This window comes from Zootermopsis nevadensis, unplaced genomic scaffold (genome assembly GCF_977971745.1).
Source record: "Zootermopsis nevadensis isolate Lab colony 2312 unplaced genomic scaffold, Znev_1.0 Znev_ptg000007l, whole genome shotgun sequence".
NCBI lineage: Eukaryota > Metazoa > Arthropoda > Insecta > Blattodea > Termopsidae > Zootermopsis > Zootermopsis nevadensis.
This window is the reverse complement of record NW_028259139.1, coordinates 2,532,164-2,556,266: the sequence shown is the minus strand read 5'-3', so window position 1 is coordinate 2,556,266 and position 24,103 is coordinate 2,532,164. Positions and strand designations below refer to the sequence as shown.

The following is a 24,103-nucleotide window of genomic DNA, read 5'->3' as shown; positions in this document are numbered from 1 at the left end:
AGAATTTCTCAAGACTTGGGACAAGTCACTTCTCAAGTCTTGGGAGTCTAGTCCTGATAGGGATGGGCAAGGCAAATTTAGAAGAAAAAAATTTCAAATTTTTCGAAAAATCAAAAAACGCTGCAAACCTTCTGAAATGCGCACAAAACCAAAAATTTTCGGAAAATTAGGAAAAAAATTAAAAGTTGAAAATTTTCAAAAATTCTTAGTTTTGTGCGCTTTTTGGACGATTTGCCACGTTTTTCAATTTTCGAAATTTTTCGAAAAAATTGAAATTTCTCAAAGGGGTACCCCTTTGAAAATTTTCAAAAATTGTCGAAATTTTAAAAAAATTAAAAACGGCTGCAAATGGTGTGAAACGCGAAGAAAACTAAGAATTTTCGAAATTTTCGAAAATAATTTGAATTCAGCAAAGACGGGTGAGGCACAGCCCTACACAAACGGACAAGACTTGGGACAAGAACTTCTCAAGACTTGGGACAAGTGACTTCTCAAAACTTGGGACAAGAACTTCTCAAGACTTGGGACGAGTGACTTCTCAAGACTTGGGACAAGTGACTTCTCAAGACTTGGGACGAGTGACTTCTCAAGACTTGGGACAAGTGACTTCTCAAGACTTGGGACAAGAACTTCTCAAGACTTGGGACGAGTGACTTCTCAAGACTTGGGACGAGTGACTTCTCAAGACTTGGGACAAGTGACTTCTCAAGACTTGGGACAAGAACTTCTCAAGACTTGGGACAAGGACTTCTCAAGACTTGGGACAAGTCACTTCTCAAGACTTGGGAGTCTAGTCCTGATAGGGATGGGACAGGTCGAATTTAGAAGAAAAAAATTTCAAATTTTTCGAAAAATCAAGAAACGCTGCAAACCTTCTGAAATGCGCACAAAACCAAAAATTTTCGGAAAATTCGGAAAAAAATTAAAAGTTGAAAATTTTCAAAAATTCTTAGTTTTGTGCGCTTTTTGGACGATTTGCCGCGTTTTTCGATTTTTCGAAATTTTTCGAAAAAATTGAAATTTCTCAAAGGGGTACCCCTTTGAAAATTTTCAAAAATTGTCGAAATTTTAAAAAAATTAAAAACGGCTGCAAATGGTGTGAAACGCGAAGAAAACTAAGAATTTTCGAAATTTTCGAAAATAATTTGAATTCAGCAAAGACGGGTGAGGCACAGCCCTACACAAACGTATAAGACTTGGGACAATAACTTCTCAAGACTTGGGACAAGTGACTTCTCAAAACTTGGGCCAAGAACTTCTCAAGACTTGGGACGAGTGACTTCTCAAGGCATGGGACAAGTGACTTCTCAAGACTTGGGACGAGTGACTTCTCAAGACTTGGGACAAGTGACTTCTCAAGACTTGGGACAAGAACTTCTCAAGACTTGGGGCAAGTGACTTCTCAAGACTTGGGACAAGAACTTCTCAAGACTTGGGACGAGTGACTTCTCAAGTCTTGGTACAAGTGACTTCTCAAGACTTGGGACGAGTGACTTCTCAAAACTTGGGACAAAAACTTCTCAAGACTTGGGACGAGTGACTTCTCAAGACTTGGGACGAGTGACTTCTCACGACTTGGGACTAGTGACTTCTCAAGACTTGGGACAAGAATTTCTCAAGACTTGGGACAAGTCACTTCTCAAGACTTGGGAGTCTAGTCCTGATAGGGATGGGCAAGTCAAATTTAGAAGAAAAAAATTTCAAATTTTTCGAAAAATCAAAAAACGCTGCAAACCTTCTGAAATGCGCACAAAACCAAAAATTTTCGGAAAATTCGGAAAAAAATTAAAAGTTGAAAATTTTCAAAAATTCTTAGTTTTGTGCGCTTTTTGGACGATTTGCCACGTTTTTCGATTTTTCGAAATTTTTCGAAAAAATTGAAATTTCTCAAAGGGGTACCCCTTTGAAAATTTTCAAAAATTGTCGAAATTTTAAAAAAATTAAAAACGGCTGCAAATGGTGTGAAACGCGAAGAAAACTAAGAATTTTCGAAATTTTCGAAAATAATTTGAATTCAGCAAAGACGGGTGAGGCACAGCCCTACACAAACGGATAAGACTTGGGACAAGAACTTCTCAAGACTTGGGACAAGTGACTTCTCAAAACTTGGGACAAGAACTTCTCAAGACTTGGGACGAGTGACTTCTCAAGGCATGGGACAAGTGACTTCTCAAGACTTGGGACGAGTGACTTCTCAAGACTTGGGACAAGTGACTTCTCAAGACTTGGGACAAGAACTTCTCAAGACTTGGGACAAGTGACTTCTCAAGACTTGGGACAAGAACTTCTCAAGACTTGGGACGAGTGACTTCTCAAGTCTTGGTACAAGTGACTTCTCAAGACTTGGGACAAGTGACTTCTCAAGACTTGGGACAAGAACTTCTCAAGACTTGGGACAAGTGACTTCTCAAAACTTGGGACAAGAACTTCTCAAGACTTGGGACGAGTGACTTCTCAAGACTTGGGACGAGTGACTTCTCACGACTTGGGACTAGTGACTTCTCAAGACTTGGGACAAGAATTTCTCAAGACTTGGGACAAGTCACTTCTCAAGTCTTGGGAGTCTAGTCCTGATAGGGATGGGCAAGGCAAATTTAGAAGAAAAAAATTTCAAATTTTTCGAAAAATCAAAAAACGCTGCAAACCTTCTGAAATGCGCACAAAACCAAAAATTTTCGGAAAATTAGGAAAAAAATTAAAAGTTGAAAATTTTCAAAAATTCTTAGTTTTGTGCGCTTTTTGGACGATTTGCCACGTTTTTCAATTTTCGAAATTTTTCGAAAAAATTGAAATTTCTCAAAGGGGTACCCCTTTGAAAATTTTCAAAAATTGTCGAAATTTTAAAAAAATTAAAAACGGCTGCAAATGGTGTGAAACGCGAAGAAAACTAAGAATTTTCGAAATTTTCGAAAATAATTTGAATTCAGCAAAGACGGGTGAGGCACAGCCCTACACAAACGGACAAGACTTGGGACAAGAACTTCTCAAGACTTGGGACAAGTGACTTCTCAAAACTTGGGACAAGAACTTCTCAAGACTTGGGACGAGTGACTTCTCAAGACTTGGGACAAGTGACTTCTCAAGACTTGGGACGAGTGACTTCTCAAGACTTGGGACAAGTGACTTCTCAAGACTTGGGACAAGAACTTCTCAAGACTTGGGACGAGTGACTTCTCAAGACTTGGGACGAGTGACTTCTCAAGACTTGGGACAAGTGACTTCTCAAGACTTGGGACAAGAACTTCTCAAGACTTGGGACAAGAACTTCTCAAGACTTGGGACAAGGACTTCTCAAGACTTGGGACAAGTCACTTCTCAAGACTTGGGAGTCTAGTCCTGATAGGGATGGGACAGGTCGAATTTAGAAGAAAAAAATTTCAATTTTTTCGAAAAATCAAAAAACGCTGCAAACCTTCTGAAATGCGCACAAAACCAAAAATTTTCGGAAAATTCGGAAAAAAATTAAAAGTTGAAAATTTTCAAAAATTCTTAGTTTTGTGCGCTTTTTGGACGATTTGCCGCGTTTTTCGATTTTTCGAAATTTTTCGAAAAAATTGAAATTTCTCAAAGGGGTACCCCTTTGAAAATTTTCAAAGATTGTCGAAATTTTAAAAAATTAAAAACGGCTGCAAATGGTGTGAAACGCGAAGAAAACTAAGAATTTTCGAAATTTTCGAAAATAATTTGAATTCAGCAAAGACGGGTGAGGCACAGCCCTACACAAACGGATAAGACTTGGGACAAGAACTTCTCAAGACTTGGGACAAGTGACTTCTCAAAACTTGGGACAAGAACTTCTCAAGTCTTGGGACGAGTGACTTCTCAAGACTTGGGACGAGTGACTTCTCAAGACTTGGGACAAGTGACTTCTCAAGACTTGCGAGAAGAACTTCTCAAGACTTGGGAAGAGTGACCTCTGAAGACTTGGGACGAGTGATTTCTCAAGACTTGGGACAAGCGACTTCTCAAGACTTGGGACATGCGACTTCTCAAGACTTGGAACATGTGACTTCTCACGACTTGGGACATGCGACTTCTCAAGTCTTGGGACGAGTGACGTCTCACGACTAGGGACAAGTCGCATGTCCCAAGTCGTGAGATGTTACATGTCCCAAGTCTTGAGAAGTAACAAGTCCCAAGTTGTGAGAAGTTTCATGCCTCAAGTCTTGAGAAGTCGCATGTCCCAAGTCGTGAGAATTCGTATGTCCCAAGTCTTGAGAAGTCGTATGTCGCAAGTCGTGAGAAGTCACATGTCCCATGTCCCAGATTATGTTAGGTTAGGTTAAGTTAGGTTGGGCGCCGTCTTCGTTTTTCGAAAGCGTCGCTACCTTTGGCGTCGTCTTTCTGGTATTATTTCGAACGTCATATGATAGTTAAATGCCTCTTTTAGCGTGTTGATGGCGTCAATAGGCGTCGCGACGCTCGGCGTCGGTCTTGTACTTGAGGATTTAATATCATCTGGGAACTTTTTGCTGTCAATATTATGTTATTTGCAGGTGTCGTAAGTATAAGCGTCGCGACGTCGGGCGTAAATTTTCTAAAATTATTTCAGATACTATTATAATTGTCTTAGAATCGTTCTTGCGGTGGCGTTGAAATGGCGGGCGCCGCGACGCTCGGCCTCGGTATTCTGGTATGTCTCCAATTCAATCAGGAGTCTTCCGCAGTAAATTTGTCGTCTCTTGAGGGCATCGTGATGTTCGGCGTCGTGTCATGCAGAGTCCGGTCCGTGCAGAGTACATTAGAAACAGTCCGACAGAGACCGGTCCTTGTATTACCCGGTCTCTGTCGGGAGGTATCTAGCCTAGTCTACCTTAGCCTACTATAAATTGGAGCCCCTAAATGGGTAGCAAACTTCCCTTGTAGTCGGTGGTGTTAAGGACGACTGTCTCGTTGCCCTGGAGAACCGTGAGTTTCGCAGGGTTCGTAAATCTTTGCTCCGGACAGGTTGTGCTGCTTCCTGAAGGATTTCAGGATGCGGGCGGTCTCTTGAATAACCTCCTCGGCCGCTTCCTCCGGCAGGGAACCAACCTCCTCCACACCGCTGTGTAAGTCCTCGATGAGCAGCACCGTAGGGGTCACAGCATAGTCCGGGCCTTTACCCAGGGCTGAGTAGGCAGCGTCCTCCAGTATGGGCTCTCGGAAGATCCACAAGGAGGCCCCCTCATGCCCATCGCGAGCACCATCGGCGCCCCAACGTACCGTTTGCCCAGTATCTCGTTAGGCAGCTCGGTGAATTCGTAGGAAACTCTCCACGGCACTGAAGAACGCCACGGAATTCGATACCATCAAGTCCCTTCGTGCTGGCCCCTGTCAGCGTCGATGTCTACTTGCTTTTCACCATGGTTCCCATCGGAGATGCACTGCGACTCCTGAGACGGCACATCGATGAAAACATCTTGAGACTCTTCCGGTATGTACGTACTTCTTCCTTTGGCTACACCAACCTACAGACTCGACGGGTTCTTAACCCACCAGCGAACGTGGCACCACCCCCTGAGGAACCTAACTCGATCGCCTTCCTGCCCTGTGTGAAAACGACTTTCATCCGCATCAGCAGGCTGTTGTCCAGGTTGTCTGTAGGCCTTCCAAAGGAGATTCCTGGTTTCCTTCGGCCTGTGAAGATTAACTTGGGACTGAAGACTTCCAGCGATCCACCAGCCGGACTCACAGAGTCCCTTAAAAGGACCGCTTTTTCGAACCTCTCTTTCCGTCTCCCTCTCGCTGTGGCATGCCCCCACGCTCGTATTGGTTCCAGCGCCCTCGCTAGATTCTGACACCAGTCCCGACTGGTTAGGCCAAGGTTCTTCCTTGACTGTCAGTTTCCTATAACTAACCGTTTCCACTTTCGCGGCTTACTCATCGCCCTGATAAAAACAAGGACCTCTGAAACGTCGGTATATTCTACCTGACTACACGGCGCAACAACGAATAAGATAGCCACCTTCCGACTCACCGCCGTGAAAACCTCAAATCCTACATAGCCAAACCCACCCTAACATAACACAATTTAAAAAACTACACTTAGAAGTTTATCATTGCGCTTGGTCGTCCAAGCCTTCCTGACCGAACCTAAACAACATAATCATATTCAGAAAGACCCACCAGTTTCCAGCTGGTCATTGTGCATGCGCGTCACTTACCGAACACAACCTAACCTTAACGAACCTATCATAGCATAACAAAATTCAATGAAACTCAACACTTTGCAGGTGAACGTTGAACATGGATGTCTGCGCATGCGCATCACTAAAGTAGTACCTCCAACACAACACACACAAATTCAACGAAACACCAATTAACAGCTGATCGTTGCGAATTGTCGTCCGATCATAAGCGTCACTAACCTAACGTACTTTACGCGAATCTTATAAAACATAACCAAATTCAACCAAACCCACTATTTAGCACCTCAACATTGTGCATGCATGTTACTAATCTAACGCTAACTAACCCAACATACCCAAATTAAGAAACCAATTAGTAGCTGTACATTGCGCATGGCCGTCTGCGCATGCGCGTCACTAACCTAACTCAAGCTAATACAACGCACCCAAATTCCACAACCCAAATCAGGTCAATGCGCGTGAAAGTCTGCGCATGCGCGTAATTATCCTAATGTAAACTAACCCAACCAAACAGGACACAACGAAATTCAAGCACTCATCACATAAGTTTAGCGTCACTAACTTAGAGTAACCTAACCTAAAATTACGAAATTAAACCAAGCACACCATTTGTCAGCTGATCATTCCGCATGGCAAATGTACGTCACTTACCAAAATGGACCAAGTAACCAAAGCTAATACAACATAACGAAATTCATACAAACCCACCACTTTGCATGTGACCATCCTGCGAATGAGTGTCACTGAAGTAGCCTAATCTAACCTAACCAAACGTGACCAGATAGAAACTAACAGCATGGCAGATTTACAGTGTGAACAGTCGTCTGCACACGAGTGTCAATAACCTAACCCAACATATCAAATTATAACAAAATTCAACCTAACCCACCACACAGCAGCTGAACAAAACCCATGGGCATTTGCATTCTAACTTAACCCCAAATAACACAACATAACCAAATACCACCAAACCCACCACTTGGCAGCTGATCATTGTGTATGGTCGTTTGCGTGTCACAAACCCAACTCAACAAAACCTATCACATAGCTTCTGACCACTGTGCATGGTAGTCGTCATGTCATTAACCTGACCTAACCAGACCAATTAGCAGTTTGCATGTGCGTCACTAAGCTAACTTATCCTAAATTAATCTAACATTGCCAACTGAAATTAACCAAATGTATTTCCTTAGCAACCTGCCATTTTACATATTCCTCTGCCCATGCCCATCATTGACATAACATGACTGAACCAAATCTACTACCTCAGCAAATGCACATCACTAACCCAAACTCAACCAAATCAACCCCTGTATTGTGATATTTATGTGCAAGATATTTCTAGCTAAATGTGGTATATGCAGGATCTGTTAAATTTTTCATGTCACCTGCAAGCATTCAAAATGCAAATTTGCAAAGAATGCTGTTGGAAACTATGTATCCCAGTATAGTTGACACCTCATGAGTCTTGTTTCATTTGGAGGTGGCTTTACTATTGTTGCTGTACTGGAGAACAATATTATCTACTACTCAGCTCAATGTAACGCGTATTATGTTTTTCTCGGTGATTAATTTCTGTCCCTTCTACTCAGCTCAGTGTCAAAATTCTTATACTCAACATTCTTTTTAGTTTAATGATCCCACATATTATCATCATAAGAAAATTAAATGGAATTTGACTGTACTCAGTATTTCAAACTTTTGTTAGTGAACTTTTGCATACCTCACATCACCACCAAAATTATAAAATTTGCCATTTATACCTCAGTACAGATTATGATAAAAACTGAACAGGAATTATGAATGGGTTTACGCATTTAATAAACACCCATTTTTATGATGCAAAACTATGTTCTATGTTATGCCAACAAATGGTATACAATACAATGTTATATTTTTTAATATAGGTTATAATAGAGTCTTTAACATGATCAACAGACAAAACAAATAATAGACTGAAGTTTAAAGCACAAATTTCTCACCACTCCAAAATCATGGAAGAGAAACTTAAATCTGAATATTTAATATACACAAGGAACATAACTGCCAACAGCAGTTTCTCAATGCTACTATACTCCAAGAGCAGTTTAGGTAGTTATGTGATGTACCCAAACTTTAAAAGTAATCGAAGTAGAAGGGCAACACCCCCACCTGGTCTATCAAGTATTTGGTAGGAGCTACATAAACATTACGTCCATACACAAAACTTAATGTAGAAGTTACCAAAATTTAAAAACATAATAAAATTAATCTTGCAAATATATCCACATACTTATATAGCTGATGAAGGGTACAAAATATTAATATGATTCAAAACCTGATCTAGAAATATTCAGAGCTAAAATTTATATAGTAATACAGCCTTGAACTGATACACAGTGCTTTACCACCAGATAAGAGATCATTATAATTAAAATATTAAACACTAAATATAACACAGAAAACATGCACAATTCCAAATTTGCAAACTGACACCCATTACATATGACAAATAATTCTGACACTATGCAATACATTATGCACAAGCAAAATATTGGTGTAACACTGAGATATTAACAAACATCTAGAATTTTGTTTGGTTAGAAAAAGTTAATTCCTTCAAGTAACATCTTTGGCATTTCACACTAATATGAAATGTAAATCATGCATACAAACAAAACTGTTTACGCTTTGAAGGACACTAATGCCAAATGTGTTTCGACTCAAGAGTTCATCATCGGAGGCAAAACAAATTAATTCATATAATACAAATAAAAAAATATTATGGTTTTGTACAGAGCATAAAAGGTTTGTACTTTAAAAAACCATACTTATGTAACACATTACTGGACGTTGATTGCACATGAGTTGATGTATCAAATTTAGCACTTAGCTTTTATGTCCACTGGCCTGATTGCCGTTGTTGGTCTTTGGTGAGCCGTGGTTGCGTTGTCTGTGCCTGTGAACTTCTACAATGAGTGGGCATTACTGTCAGTTTAACAACAGAGGCACAGATGACACAACCACGGCTCACCATAGACCAACAACGGCAATCAGGCCGGTGGACATAGAGGCCAAGTGCTCAATTTAATACATCAACTCATGTGCAATCAACGTCCAGTAATGTGTTACATAAGTATGGTTTTTTAAAGTACAAACCTTTTATGCTCTGTACAAAACCATAATATTTTTTTATTTGTATTATATGAATTAATTTGTTTTGCCATCTTATGATGACCTCTTGAGGTCAAAACACGTTTGGCATTAGTGTCCTTCAAAGCGTAAACAGTACCGTTTGTATGCATGATTTATATTCCAATACACTACATGGTATGCAAGTTTTTAAGAATATGAAATGTGTTAACATTTGTTATCACAAATGGCAGTTAAGATGTAGGTATTCTTCAAATTAGTTTTATACTTGGAAGAATCTGTAATTAAAGCAACCAAACTCTGAAAATAAAAAAAATAACTTATCAAGTAATATAATGCATAAGATATAAAGAAAAGAAAACTGCAGGGAATGGCCTATCTGGAATGTTCATCCTTTTGATGTGGAAAGTGCTAAAGGTAACCTGAACTGAGCTCTAAGCAGTGGTCCCTTTAATTTGGTTGCCTCATAATTGACCAGAATTTCAGAGAGAAATGAGTATTACTGTGGTTTCCACCAATTTCATAGTTCTAAAGACATTTCCACAATTCTGTGCATATGCAACAAAACTCAAGTAATAAAATATAAACTGAAGAAAATCTAAGGTCCGTAAACATAATCCTCGGCAGCTGTAATTAAAAATAATGTTCGGCAGTAAACTGGAGAAAATTCTGATGCAAGAACCACTGGGGAAAAAAACACCTGAAACAGTATTCACAGCCACAAATAAGGACAAAACAATTTCACCTTCTGTGCTGTGTTACTGCTGGAAACTTTTAGACAAGACATATTTTTTAAACATGGGCAATCTTTAATGTAATGCATTTCAGTATAGCACTACAATTTTAATTTTACAATTTACACACAAGAACTGATCACATTAAACAAAACTTCATTATTCTGTAAATGCCATGATGAATATTTTTACCTCTAGCAGAAAAATCCCATTTATTTGTGCACATAAGTAGTTTTTATGGATGCGGACAATCAATATGAGGGAAGGTTTCGTGATATTAAGCTACATAGAACACCCAGTTATCATCGCCACGCTACTTAGGTCCTAAATTCGTACTGTGAAAACTTGATATGCACCAGCTGACAAAAGAATAATGAAAACTTCTGAACACAGGACCTATCATTTGTTGTCAAGTTTGGTTCCTACCATAAAAAAAGGAAAAGCAAATATCATTTTGTCAACCTACACAGTGTTATAATGCTACTGTTAAATCTGTGTAATATGAATTACCAGCTAGCAACAGTTATGTAAAATGCACCAAGTCCCTGTTACAATTTAAATACCAATAAATCTGAAGACTGTACAGTTCACAATTATTAATAAACTTAATAATTTGTGGCTGAGTACAGTGGGTACAGTACAATTGTAAAAGCTAACCAAGTTCACAAACTCATCAACAACTCACACCCCACTTATTCATGAAGCTGATTTAAAATGCGATATATTACATTCATTGTATGGTGCATCTTACAAGCTACAGCCTGCCAGCTAAACCTTCAGTGCAGCCTTGTGGTGGTGACTGTGGTTATGAGGGTTGTTGCTTTGCCAGTAGTACCTCTGACCAGGCACATGAGTGCCCCATTTTCCTCCAGGTGGTGACCTGAGAAGCGGGTGGTGGTATGGAGGCGGTGAAGGTGGCAGCCATTGATGAGGGATCAGGCTGTACCAAGACTGAAGAGAGTGGGGAAAGCCTAAACTTCCGTTATGACCTCCCCAATTCTTGTTAGGCCTTGAACCAGACTTGTTCTGCTTAGGACTGCCTCCACCGTGGCCCTTCTTCCCATTGGCCTGATGCTGGTTACTTGTATTCAACGGAGTCGTCTGAAAAGCAATCGACTGTTTTCAGAATCCAGTTTCATGTGTCAAGGGCAACATAGCAGCAACCATCAACATCTCGCCTCACCTGTAATTTTGACTCGATGGTGCCAAACTTCTCCAATTTCTTATTGATGGTGGTGATGTTTTCCTTATCACAAAATGAGGCCAGTGTGCAGTATGATCCCCTATGTTCCCCAAACCTATGAAATCACAAAAATTACAAACTATGTTTTTTTAATACATTATACTAAATAAGGTATACAGTTATCTGGTAATGAATGAGACAGTACAACTATGTACAGTGATCTGGAAAAAACTGGTCAGGAAACAATCTTGGCTTATATAAAGGTAATACCAACACGACTGTCCAGAAATTAATGAAAACTACAACATACTGGTTAGGACGGCCAGCTGCCCCAGGTCATATCTGAACCACGTTTAATACAAATCAGCTATTTCAGAAAAGCTGATTGGATCTGCTAGCTGCAAGGGGTGAATGTTCATACTATAGAAACTGAAATAAGCAAGCAGGAACAGTCTTTAACCTATTAACATACATTGATGGCTGTGGGATATGTGCTTGTAAAGGCAATGAGCCTCTTCGACAGCTGTGAAATTTGACGAGATGAAAGTCAAAATAGTTTACAGCCTATGCAAGATAGCGAGCAAGACTGGGATATCATCAGGTGTTGTTTTAACTTTGGCTATTTTACTAATGCAATGGCAATGGACCCTTCCTCTCCCATATTAATTGGTATGAGAACACCAAATCCTACACAACAGACAAAGTTTAACACACTGAAATGTACAAAGCTGAAACACTATTTTTAAATTCTGGAATTCAGTTTGTGTAAAGTATGCTCAGCACATAAAATCTATGAGACCAACAGTATTATGGAAAATTAGGTCTTCATTTAAGCATGTTTTATAAATGCATATACTGCATAATTTGAGAAATAACTGTAATAAGGATGGAAACAGAATGAATTCATCCATTAAATCATTTGTATTCATTTCTTTCCTCCTCTAAAACTGGGACTTCACCGACTGACCTGTAAGTCAATTCTTGCATTGATATACTAAAATACTGGAGGGAATTTTCTAGGTTATACACAACCTATATATGGAAATGAATGAGACAAATAACTTTCAATGTACCCCAGTCCATCACTATTAGCCAAATTAACTAACCAGATGGCTTACCGAACCCAAAGGTTCATCACCAAATTAATCAAAGCCCTCCACCGGACCCTGTCCTGGGCCAACAAAATCCAGTCTCCTTCAACTCCTATGTCCCATAGATCCCAACTGATATTATCCTCCCATCTACGTCTAGGTCTCCCCAGCGGTCTCTTCCCCTCAGGCTTCAAAACCAACACCTGGTGCACACCTCGTGTCCCATCCATGCGCGCCAAATGCCCTGCCCATCTCATTCTCCTTGACTTAATCACCCTGACAATACTGGGGGAGAAGTACAAATTTTTAAGCTCATCATTATGCAGTTTTCTCCATACCCCAAATATCCTCCTCAACACCCTATTATCAAACACCTGCAACCTAGGTTCCTTCATGAGTGAGACACCACGTTTCGCACCCATACAAAACAACAGGCAAAATTATTTTGTGTACTTTAATCTTTTAGTTTTTAGAAATGAGACAGGAAGACAAAATATTTTGAATGGAGAAGGAACAAGCATTTCTAGAATTTATTCTCCTCCTAATTTCCTCATGAATATAATTTTGATTTGCTATTGTTCCCAAATACTTGAACTTTGTCACTTTCAAAAGATTTATTAGCCACCCTAATATGATTTTGCCCACCTGTCTGCTGACGACGAGATACTAACATGTACTTAGATTTTTTTCTGAATTTACTTCTAGCCCCACCTTTCTACTAGCTTCTAGTAAAACTTCTGTGTTCCTCTTTATTGTTAACCAATGAGTCGTAAAATTGTATAAATGTTTGCCATTTTCCATCACACATAACAATATACATAACAAATATTAACCAATCTAAATATATCTAAATTATGATGGCCTAACTAACCTAATACTGACTGAAAATACAGCAGTCACTTTTCCCCTATGTCAGCATCACTTAATGATACTGCAATGTGTGCACCTTGCTACCTAGTACGTTATAACAGGATATGAGCAGGAACCCCATGTGTGTATCAGTAGACGAATCTACAAACATGATTACAACAACCATTTATGAATACAAACCACCAGTAACACAATTGTATGAAAATGAGACACTAAAAAATCAACACTAGTTCACTAAGTACATATAACAAAGATGCTTTCATTCAATTAATTTTCTGATTCTATTTAAAGCTATTAACTAGCCACATTTGGATCAAGATGCAATAGCAGCATAAACATTAATGCCAGTAGCTTCTGCGAAACTGACATTTCTAAAAAAGCACCATCTATGCACAATTTCTGTATGTTAACATACCGGGTCTACAATTTATGCTGTAACGGCCTTGCTTGCATTGCGTGCTCGGCCGAGTGCACTGTTGGTGTGGGATAGAGATAGCGTGTTCTTCCCGTGAGTCACAGGCGAATCAGTTTCAGTGCCGCTAGTAACAGCGAACTACGAATATTTCTCGTCACTAACACATGTTATTACATTAATTTTCTTACCTTAAATCACAAAAGATGTTCAAAGTGACTTCCTTGTGCTTGCAGGCAAGCTTCACATCTCGTTAACATGTTTCGAAATACTTGACGAAGCTCTTCTTGGGAAATTGCCGAAATGAATTGTGGTTTCCTGTTCTTCTTTTTATCCAAAACTGATCCCGTACTACAAATTTTTTTTATTAATCTCTCTATCGTGGGCCTGCTAGGAAAACTTTCACCGGGAAAATGTCTGCGATATTTACGGCGGCATCTTCCGTAGGATGAATATTTGGCATATGTTTCGACTAAGAACACACGTTGCTTAATACTGTACACCATATTATCAACGTCAATCCGCGACGAGAGACGCAATGAAACTGATTCGCCTGTGACTCACGGGAATAACACGCTATCTCTATCCCACACCAACAGTGCACTCGGCCGAGCACGCAATGCAAGCAAGGCCGTTACAGCATAAATTGTAGACCCGGTATCAGCTAAATTACATACACGTAATTGATTTTAATACACAATATCTAAATATGACATCAACAACACAATTTGAAGGACTATAAATATATACAATATAAACGTATGCTTAGTGAATTCTATACAAAAAAATGCTATTTCAATAATTCAATACCAATAATAAAACAAATTCTATCTGCAATTAATGATTCTGATCTTCCACATTTTAAATGAACAACTGCGTATGAACTGCTGAAGAGAATCAATTTCAAATTCAGTATGGCACGAAAAAGGTAATTTTCTCCAATAAAGAAACAATATCAAGTGGCACAGAACACAACTTCAAGGCAGATGCACTATCTCTTAACTGTTTGAAACATTGGTCAATGCAGGCCATATGAATGAGAAAGTTTTGAAGTACAAGTAAGGATGTCCCTGGTAAACACTGTGAAGGTGCTTGGGTGCAGCAGAGAAGGTATAGCTTCTCCTCATTCTTGACCTTGGCACTAGATGGGGAAAAGTGGTCAGTGTCTTGCCCCAGACATGCTTTACTCATGGGGGAAAAGACCCCCGGTATCCACTGCAAAGAAAGCTTAGTGTCCGAGAGCCAGTCTAGTTGCAGAGGCTCAAAGTTAAATCTTTTTGCCTCTGCTTGGGACCAAATCCCACTCATCCAGTCCACAGTCAGTCATTATACTACCCCATAAATGTTAAATGTTAAACATTAAACTCCAGCTACAGAAACGAACAAGAATTTCTACACTTGCTGTATATAAACAGTGGACTATCCCACAGCATGTTGTGAAACTATGAAAACACTAGTGTTTTTCAACCTACACACATAAGCAACTACTTGTGTTAAAAAAGTTTATAGTTACCTGCAGCATACTTCATTTGGATCAACCCAAATTGTTAACTCAACTGGTAGCTTCAGGTCCTCATATCTGAATCCACAAGCAATTGCTGCTCGCTCCAAGGTAGCATCCCGGGGGTCCCGTTCATTTACCCTGATGCAGCGATAACCTTGTCCTTTGCATGGCTGGTCTGGGAACCAATGGTTTTCAAAACGTTCCACTAGCAACTGTGACAGATGTTCTTTGAAATCTTCTAACTGTTCTTGGTTAAAGTTTTCGCTTCTCTCGATCAGGCGGGCTAAAAAGATCACCGCCGCCGAAATCTCGTCTAGCATAATTATTACTGTTGATTTGGGGAATAAGGACAAGCAATACCTGCAGCGTGACACACATAAGTATTGCAACAAAACTCTGTGCAAGGCTACGTACTTGGTACTCAGCCCGACTAAAAAATATTAGTAGAGGAAGTATCCTCTTCGATATCGGTAATAATTATCACAACCGTATTCCACGAAGATGGATTAGTTACAGCTCATATAGTGAAGTTTTATATTCCTGCTGAGCCTTTTCAAACGTTTCGATTTGTATGTTATTCACACGGAAACTTCGTAATCTGAAAAATGAACAGCAATGTTTCAGTACATACTTACTCTTCAGAAATTATGAGTCATATCACGCAAATGCGCTCGCAACTTTCTAACTGCAGGCTGTTCAGTGCCACCTCATTTGCGTTTGCTGGACAAGTTTTAGCATGTTCCGGAAACGTTTTTACAAATTAATTGTCTGTACACTCTGCAGCTATAAAGTAATGCATTTTATATTACAAAACACTAAACTATGGACTATAATTAATTTTTAATTAATACATTTACCTGTATCTCGTACTTGACCAGCAATGAACTCGTACACGCAACGTGAAAGATGAAACAAACGACAACTACACTGCGTTTCTATAATTGCTGCAGCCAATCAAAATCCCTCTTTCATTTCATTACGGAAACACGTGCTTTGTGTTTTCAAATGACGTCAAGAAATCATATGTGTTACAAGCTATTAGACCATTGGCCACTGACATCGTAATTAATTTCAACCCTCCACTAATAATAATAAATTAACACCCTAAGTAAAGGAAACAATCTGCGTAAATAAATAAAATACTTTAAATAATGGGACTTCAATAACAATAATAGAGCTATTATAAATGTTATAATAGATTGCCAATGTAACAGATTACGTCACAGGATAAATTAATACTATGCATGAGGTTTTTACGGCTGTTAAAATTTAGATAGTGGTCACTCGGTTGTGGATACCCTGAAGGCCATACAGCAGGTTCCTCCGTTATGTATATAATCCGCGTTACATGGTGTCATAACCTAGAAGACCATTGTCAGATTGTTTAGCTTCTTTGGTATACCAAATTCAATGAGAATATTGTATAGCACTTCTCTCTTAATAGTCACAGGCTTTTTTGAAATCTATAAATAATTGATGCACGGTCCCACTGTACTCCCATTTTGACGTAAATACGTCTATACGGAAGGGTCATTCGACAAAAAGGCGTAACGAAGATGTGTAACAAAAATTGTGAAAGATCCATATCAACAATGTGTAAATATGGACCGACAACAATTGTCAGCTTTTATATGAACTCCTTCGTGCATTGTTATGTTACAGAGACGTATTTACGTCAGATTCTCCGGAACCGTGGTTCCACTGTCAACTTTTTTTCTCAAGAATCTGATGGATACAAAAGATCTGATCAATTGTTGATCTGTTACGTCTGAACCCACAATGATGATCCCCGATAGTTTCATTCACGTATGGTGTTAATCTCGCTAGAAGAATGTTTGATAGAATTTTGTACAAGGTTGATAGCAGAGAAATTCCTTGGTAATTACCACACTCAGTCTTGTCCCACTTTTTTTGAATAGGAATAATTATGGATTCCTTCCATTGTTGTGGCATCTCTTCCTTGTCCCTAATTAACTGAATAAGCTTATGGATTTTCATATGCAACCCTTTGCCACCTGCTTTAATTAATTCTGCTGGAATTTGATAGATACCTGGAAATTTATATCATTTCAACTTTAAAATGGCTAGTTCAACTGCATCTAAACTAGGTTTTGGCACAAACAGTTCAGCCGTATGTATTTTAATCCGGCTAACATCATCAATCTCATGAACATTTAAGAGCTGGTTAAAGAAATGTTTCCACCTATTCAAAATTTTGATTGGATCTGCAAGCAATTTGCCATTATCATCCCTTTAACAAATTAGTCTGAGGTTGATATCCTTTCTTCAAATGATTTATGCCTCTATTGATGCTGATTTTGATTTGTCATTGGAATTCATGTTTAATTAATTTGTGTAACAGTGGGACAACAATTTTTACAGTGTTAGTACTGCCTATTTTCTTTTACATTAAAGTATGGAATGAAAGATGGGTCCTATTTGTTTCTGTTTACTTAGTGACACTTTCTCAACTACATAAGTTATGTAGAATCAAATGGATGATTTCAATGAGAAGTCTGAAATAATGTTGTGGGTTCTTTTGGCAACTTCTAGAGAAATTTAGAAAAACCATGAAGATCTTAAGGATACCAGACTCCTAGGACCTCGTGAATAATGATACTAACCATTAAATGATGAAGAAAGGCCTATGCAAAACTTCAAGACAGTAGTACTATCTAGGTTCAGACAGAGTTTTGGCAAACATTTCAATAAGACATCCATTTTGTAACATAACCCAGTTGTATACACATATACCAATGAAGCAAACATTACATCTCATTAACACCAAATATTTTTTTCTAACTAAATTTTCTCTCTGGCTTCTTGAAACAAATAACCAATGACGAAATATCTGAAACAGAGCAATGTCTAAGACTGATGGAGAAGAAATTGAGCAAAATACAGGTGGCAGTTTAAGAAGTAAAGGATTCATCTGAAGCCCATGGATGGAAGAGGAAGGTGATAAAAACCATTTAATTTTAATTGGAGCCGGAAGAAGACGTAGAGGAGGACGACAAAGGTCCAGAGATACTGAAGAGCGAGGTAGAAAGGGCCATTAAGGATATGAGAAGAAGAAAAGCTACGGGAGATGATGAAATCCCATCAGACTTATTGAAAGAACTTGGAGAGAAAGGAGTGAAGGTTCTTACTAGACTCGTTAACAAGATATACACCTCCGGTGAGTGGCCCGAAGACTTTCTGGAAGTAACAATGATCGCATTACAGAAGAAAAAGAATTCCAATAAGTGCAGCGATTACAGGACCATCAGCCTAATCTCACATGCAGCGAAGATAATGACTGGAATACTGACTAAAAGACTAGAAAAGAAGATAGAGGAAGTGATGGGAGACGACCAATTTGGATTTAGGAGAGGAAGAGGAACCAGAGATGCCATCGGAGTTATGAGAATAATTTCAGAGAGAGTTCTCGATGTCAAGGAAAAAGTATGTGCCTGCTTCATCAACTGGAAGAAGGCTTTCGATCAAGTAAAATGGAAGAAATTAATGAGGATCCTACAGAGAATTGGAATTGATTGGACAGATAGAAGACTAATCGAAAACCTGTACATGCAGCAAAAAGTCAAAGTGAGACTGGACTCAAGAGATACCAACAGCGTTGAGATAGGTAGAGGTGTAAGACAGGGATGCTGCTTATCACCAATTCTTATTAACCTGTACAGGGAATGGCTTGCCAAGGAAGCTCTGGAGGGAACAGGAGACTTCAAAATTGGAGGAAGAGTGATAACGACTGTAAAATATGCAGACGACTTAGTAGTAGTGGCGAAGGAAGAGGAGGAATTATAGAACATGATGGACAAGTTAGTGGAAACAGGTAGAGAGTATGGAATGGAAATCAACATTGAAAAATCAAAGGTAATGAGGATAGCACCGAGAGCAGAACCACTGAACGTTGTAGTTGGAAACCAACAGCTGGAGAATGTGGAGCACTTCAAGTACTTGGGAAGCATAATCACGACGGATGCTCTATGCACCAAGGAGGTAAAAGCAAGGATAGCCATGGCCAAGTCAGCCTTCATCAAGAAGAGGATACTTCTCACTAGCAAGTTGAGCTTGGAGATGAAGAAGAAACTAGTGAAGTGTTACGTATGGAGTGTCGCGCTGTATGGAGCAGAGACTTGGACACTCAGGAAGAAGGAACAAAAATACCTGGATAGTTTTGAAATGTGGTGTTGGAGAAGAATAGAGAAGATCAGGTAGACGGATCGAGTGACCAACAAAGAAGTATTGAGGAGAGTCAACGAGCAAAGAAACATTCTGCAGGAGATTACACGAAGGAAAGCTAACTGGCTGGGACATATTATGAGAAGGAATGGATTACTGAGTGATATCATCGAAGGCCAGGTTGAAGGAAAGCGAGGACTGGGAAGAAGACTGATACAGCTAACCGACGATCTTAAACAAGGAAAGAAGATGAAGTTTCATGAATTAAAACGAGAAGCTGAGAATAGGGAAAACTGGCGAACTCTTTTTGGGCAGAACAACGGACCTGTCGTCAGACAGAACACTAAATAATAGTGGCATAGAGTAATATGCCAAATACAGCACTTCAGGACATACTGTTTTCTTCTTTATTACAGCTCAATAATCTCTACCCTTAACAGATGACAATGTAAGATCTTAAGTTTACACAATGACTGAATGCAATGAAATCTTCTCAGGTTATCAGCCATGTAATTATGGAGAAACAAGTCCAAAATTTCATTGACTGTCTCTGCTTCTATCATGAGGGTATTACTTGTTGAGTCAGACAAGAGCTGTGAGATGTGCATGAGGGATGGTAAGGACGCTGCTAGTGGTAGTGGGGCACATCGGACAACAGCTTTCTCCGTACTACTAAACACAAAAACATGAGTGCAGATTGAAATACCTCCAGTGGCTGATGAACATTTTACAAAGCTTCTATTCCACTTACTTCCCCATCATCTTCTTCTGCAAATTCTTCCTCCCCCTCCTCTTCCTCACTACTGCTACAACTACTCGCATCACTGACGTTTTGTAAGTTAACTATAATTTGTTCTGAAATGGTGTCAATAATAGGTTCCAACCACAAATAATTCTGTTCGCACTGACGGGAATTGTTGCACCTCGAGCTCCTCCATTCTTCCTTTGTGATGATACTAAACTTTTCCTCAGTCAGTTTCATAGCATCATCTAAACGGAAACTGACATTCTTTCCAGCGATATATTCGAACCGACCTCCACATCAGTTCAATCGAATTAAGATCTGGGTGATATGGCGGCAAGCGAAGGACAGAGTGGCCATGTTCAGCCAGTAGAGCATCAATTTTGAATGTTTTGAAGCGTGGCTTATGCAGTTTAATTAGAGAATACAATTTGGGCTTACACATTCGGTCACTGAAAGGAATGCCACGATCTGAGAGCCAGTCTATCATAGCACTTTTTCAAGATGAAGTTGGAGCCGGATTGAGTTGTACATTATGGTAAGCTGCATTGTCCACTACTAATATCGAATTTGGTGGAAGGTTTGGAATTAACTTTGTTTTGAGCCATCTTTCACAGTTATCAAAATTGTGAAAATGACAGGCCTAATTATAAATAGGAAAATGTTATTGAAATGGAATTCAACACACAAAGTGAACTTGGTCACAGTTCACTCGTAACTGAGCTCCGCTTACACCCCGCCCATTGTTCGACCTGCAAATACACTGCACATCTCGAGGCCATAGCTCATGTCCCAGCAAACGTCGATTAGATGAAATGAGTTGTACTACTGCTTGTTGTCTCTGTATCCATGATATCTGTGGATGACTAAGTACTAATTATGAAATGAAATCTGCCATAAAGTTTTCCACAGAGACATGGAGTTTGAACATAGTATGGGAATCACTGGTCTCTATAAATATGTTCTGTCTTGCAGGGATTTTTAGTTTTACTTTTATGTGGGTTTTCATTCAGTTTACAGATGTTTTAATGTATATTGCATCTTTTGTCATTCTTCAGATGAGGCCTATAATTACACATTGTTTCGTTTAGTTTTTTTTTTTATTTATTTTTGACTCCATAGGATTAACTCTTTCCAAACCCATATAATTTAACAAAGAATTCTCTCAAAATTATGTAAGATGATGGCACTGATACTTACACTGATATATAATTAACCACAATGTTACATTGCCACATGTGAATTGGTACTGTGTACCTGAAATATTGATAAAGGAGTACAGTGCAACTTAATTATACCTCAGTTTCTGTCAGAAATCATACTGCTCTGACTTCAAAGAAAAGAAAGGGAAATATAATGACACCCTGTGGTGAAAAAATTGTAAATTTTAAAATGATGCCCTAACCACCTTTTGCATGTTAACACTGTTTATTAGTTCAGAACACTACAAGTTGACAGGCACCTGCAAAGCTACAAAATACAATCACCATGTGGTCACACTACATTTCACACTTAAAATAAAATAAGAGCTGTAATAACAAGGAGGTAGGTGATATGTGACATGGCATTTGCTTGCACAGTCCTTATAAGCAACAGCATAGCTATGCAGATAAGGACACTACACTTCCAAATAACCATCAGAAACCAACAAGAGAAAAGGAATTCCATTCATGTACCAAGACTGGTATCTTCTCCTACAACTGCATAAATGACAACTGCCCCTTATCCTCTGAAAACTGAAACAGTTACATAATTCAAAATGAGAATATTAAACATCTTTTAAAGACATAGATCACCTCACAATAATACATACAACAAATTTTGTTTTACTTTTATCAGAATACATTCTTTGGTTAATGCAAAGGCTGGCTGGTGTCTTCTGATGTTAGATGTGCATAGTATAACAGACTGAACAGTCATTTTGTACACAGTATTTCAGTTGGTACTGAATGTTTGTGGTTCACTGAATTATACTGTTAAATGGAAGGGCACTGCAGACCATTTTTTTCAAGTTCATGCTAAGTAAAATATATCTTCCTTTTTTTTTTAGTTTTATACTTTCCAAACACTAAAAAAAAATTACAGGAATCAAACATGAGAGTCAATTAGTAATACCTATTTTAACTCTCCATAAGTCATTACACTATGCAACTGATAGTTGCAATGTGTGTAATACTCGATCATTTATATTATTTTTGCATGGTTGCAGTTTGATCTGGCTAATGGTAGTAAAGCAGCACTACATTACAAAATGACAAGTTGGCAAGAGATTAAAACAATATACAGCAACTGAATTCTTAGGTGCTCAATGTGAGAGACCAATTTGTTTACACAATATTTTAATTTCCTATCTAACTCTATCACATTTAATTTTACTTTCCGACTGCATTTTGTCATTAACATAAAATCCATATCAAAACAGTTTGGAGAAGCAGTTATTCCTCTCTAAATATAACCCTGCAGAAAGAAATACCATACTGATATATGGAAAATAAGCAAAGCTTCATTATGCATAGTTTATAGGTCACACAATGCATCAACTTACAGCATAAATCTCTGTTCACATCCCTCCTCACTACTTTTCATCTGATGAATATCTATAATGAGCTATTTCTTAAATACAATGTATGTTTATACCCTGCAATAAAACTGTGTTAACTGCCAAAAGATGTATTTTACTGACACTTTAAAATCCTCACTGACTTCTGGGTGAGAAGTTATACTTCTCAACAGCGCCAGTTTTTCCAGAAACTATATTATTACCCAATTGCAATTCAGGACAGACAGACTGGCGCAATGTCTCTTATTCATTTTATGCACTTCATGCAAAGGACATAAAAAGTTAGAACAGACCTACAAGTATTTTTACACTGCATAAATATTGGATCAAAAAAAAGTTCTCAAAGAAGTTACTTAACAGATGCACTTTTCTTTATGGCATTTAAGTTTTATTTGTAGCATACTGAATCAAGGCAGCATCAAGGTTTTTGATAAGAGATCAGTATCTTTGTGGAATATTAGTATGTTAACCACACAATTTGGTAATACAGTATATACTTCATCCCTACACAGATTATTCACTTTCTGGATTATATGGAGTATGAGCCAAGGTAGCCCTGACTACAAACTGGTCCCAGGCAGGGGCAAAGGACTTTTCCTGGCCTCTGCATCCAATGAGTACCAGGGGTAAAGCACAGCCAAAGCATGATGCTGATCACATACCCATATATAGTGTTGAGGTCTAGAATGAGTAGGGGCTACACCTCCATGGCATGTAGCAGGACAACTTCACTTTAGTATATGGAATACATTTTTAAAATGTATTTTTCTATTGTATTTTGATTCTCCTATTCTTATGACCATCAAAATTGTGATTATAATAGTAATATAAGTAATTCATGGTGCAACATGCATGAGTAAAAAAGAGTTAATTCTTTTATTCTCCAAGTGGATTACTTGTGCTTCCTCTTACCTCCATTAGCCTAGATATTTAAAAGTATAATGGACCATACATAATGGAAACACTATCACAACCCAAAACATAGCTATGCCATTGCTAAACTGTATTATTTATATGTCAATTCCACACACATAAGCCATGCCACTTTTAAGTACAACACTAGCAATCAACGCAATGAGGCCAATGTATTGAGGAGCTGCATGTCATGGTAGAATTCTAACACTACGTCTTGCCTTACTTCTTGTGGAATTCCACAAGACAAAGTCTGCAGCTCCAGGAACCCTCTGGAGGTGAAGAAAGTGGTGGAGACAAGCAATACATATGGTAGCCACGATCACAGTCATCACAGAAGAGCAACTGATCCTGTTGGAAAAATTCAAAACCTCAAGAGTATGAGCTCTTCATAACACACAAATTTAGGAAAATTATGAGCTGTAATATAACATTAGTTCCTAGTATTAATCCTTTAAGCCTTTGAGGATGGTCAATTAATCTCACATCTCATAAAGACATTGTGGAAAACCTTGAGATGACAGTACATCATGAAACATTTTGAAGCACAAAAGACTGGTAAGCTGTCACTGAAAGCAGTGGTGTGTGCACTTTTAAAAACATAAAATATAGGTTTAGAGTTGAGCACAGACCTTTGTACATATACAAAGTCA

General features: G+C 38.7%; 2 protein-coding genes across 9 annotated transcripts in view; both read right to left on the bottom strand.

Annotated features, from left to right (window-relative positions):
• Nucleotides 1-7,959: 7,959 nt before the first annotated feature.
• LOC110835514 (maternal B9.15 protein) lies at nucleotides 7,960-16,014 on the bottom strand. The gene is made up of 4 exons (XM_022075795.2): nucleotides 15,912-16,014; nucleotides 15,064-15,652; nucleotides 11,178-11,292; nucleotides 7,960-11,095 (listed from the first exon to the last, which is right to left on the bottom strand). The coding sequence occupies exons 2-4, from the start codon at nucleotides 15,372-15,374 to the stop codon at nucleotides 10,763-10,765; spliced, it is 759 nt and encodes a 252-aa protein (XP_021931487.1). The 5' UTR covers nucleotides 15,375-15,652; nucleotides 15,912-16,014; the 3' UTR covers nucleotides 7,960-10,762.
• Nucleotides 16,015-21,387: 5,373 nt separating this feature from the next.
• Nucleotides 21,388-24,103, bottom strand: part of LOC110835538 (zinc finger protein ubi-d4-like) — a 37,267-nt gene continuing 34,551 nt past the window's right edge. For 6 of the 8 annotated variants that reach the window (XM_022075838.2, XM_022075840.2, XM_022075842.2 and 3 more), the window contains 2 exons: nucleotides 23,677-23,801; nucleotides 21,388-21,714 (listed from right to left, as the gene is read on the bottom strand). In XM_022075838.2, coding sequence (XP_021931530.1) covers nucleotides 21,597-21,714; nucleotides 23,677-23,801 — 243 coding nt within the window. In that variant the 3' untranslated portion in view covers nucleotides 21,388-21,596. Of the gene's footprint in view, nucleotides 23,802-24,103 lie in introns of all 8 variants that reach the window. The other 2 variants (XM_087343944.1, XM_087343946.1) reach the window with 1 other exon arrangement.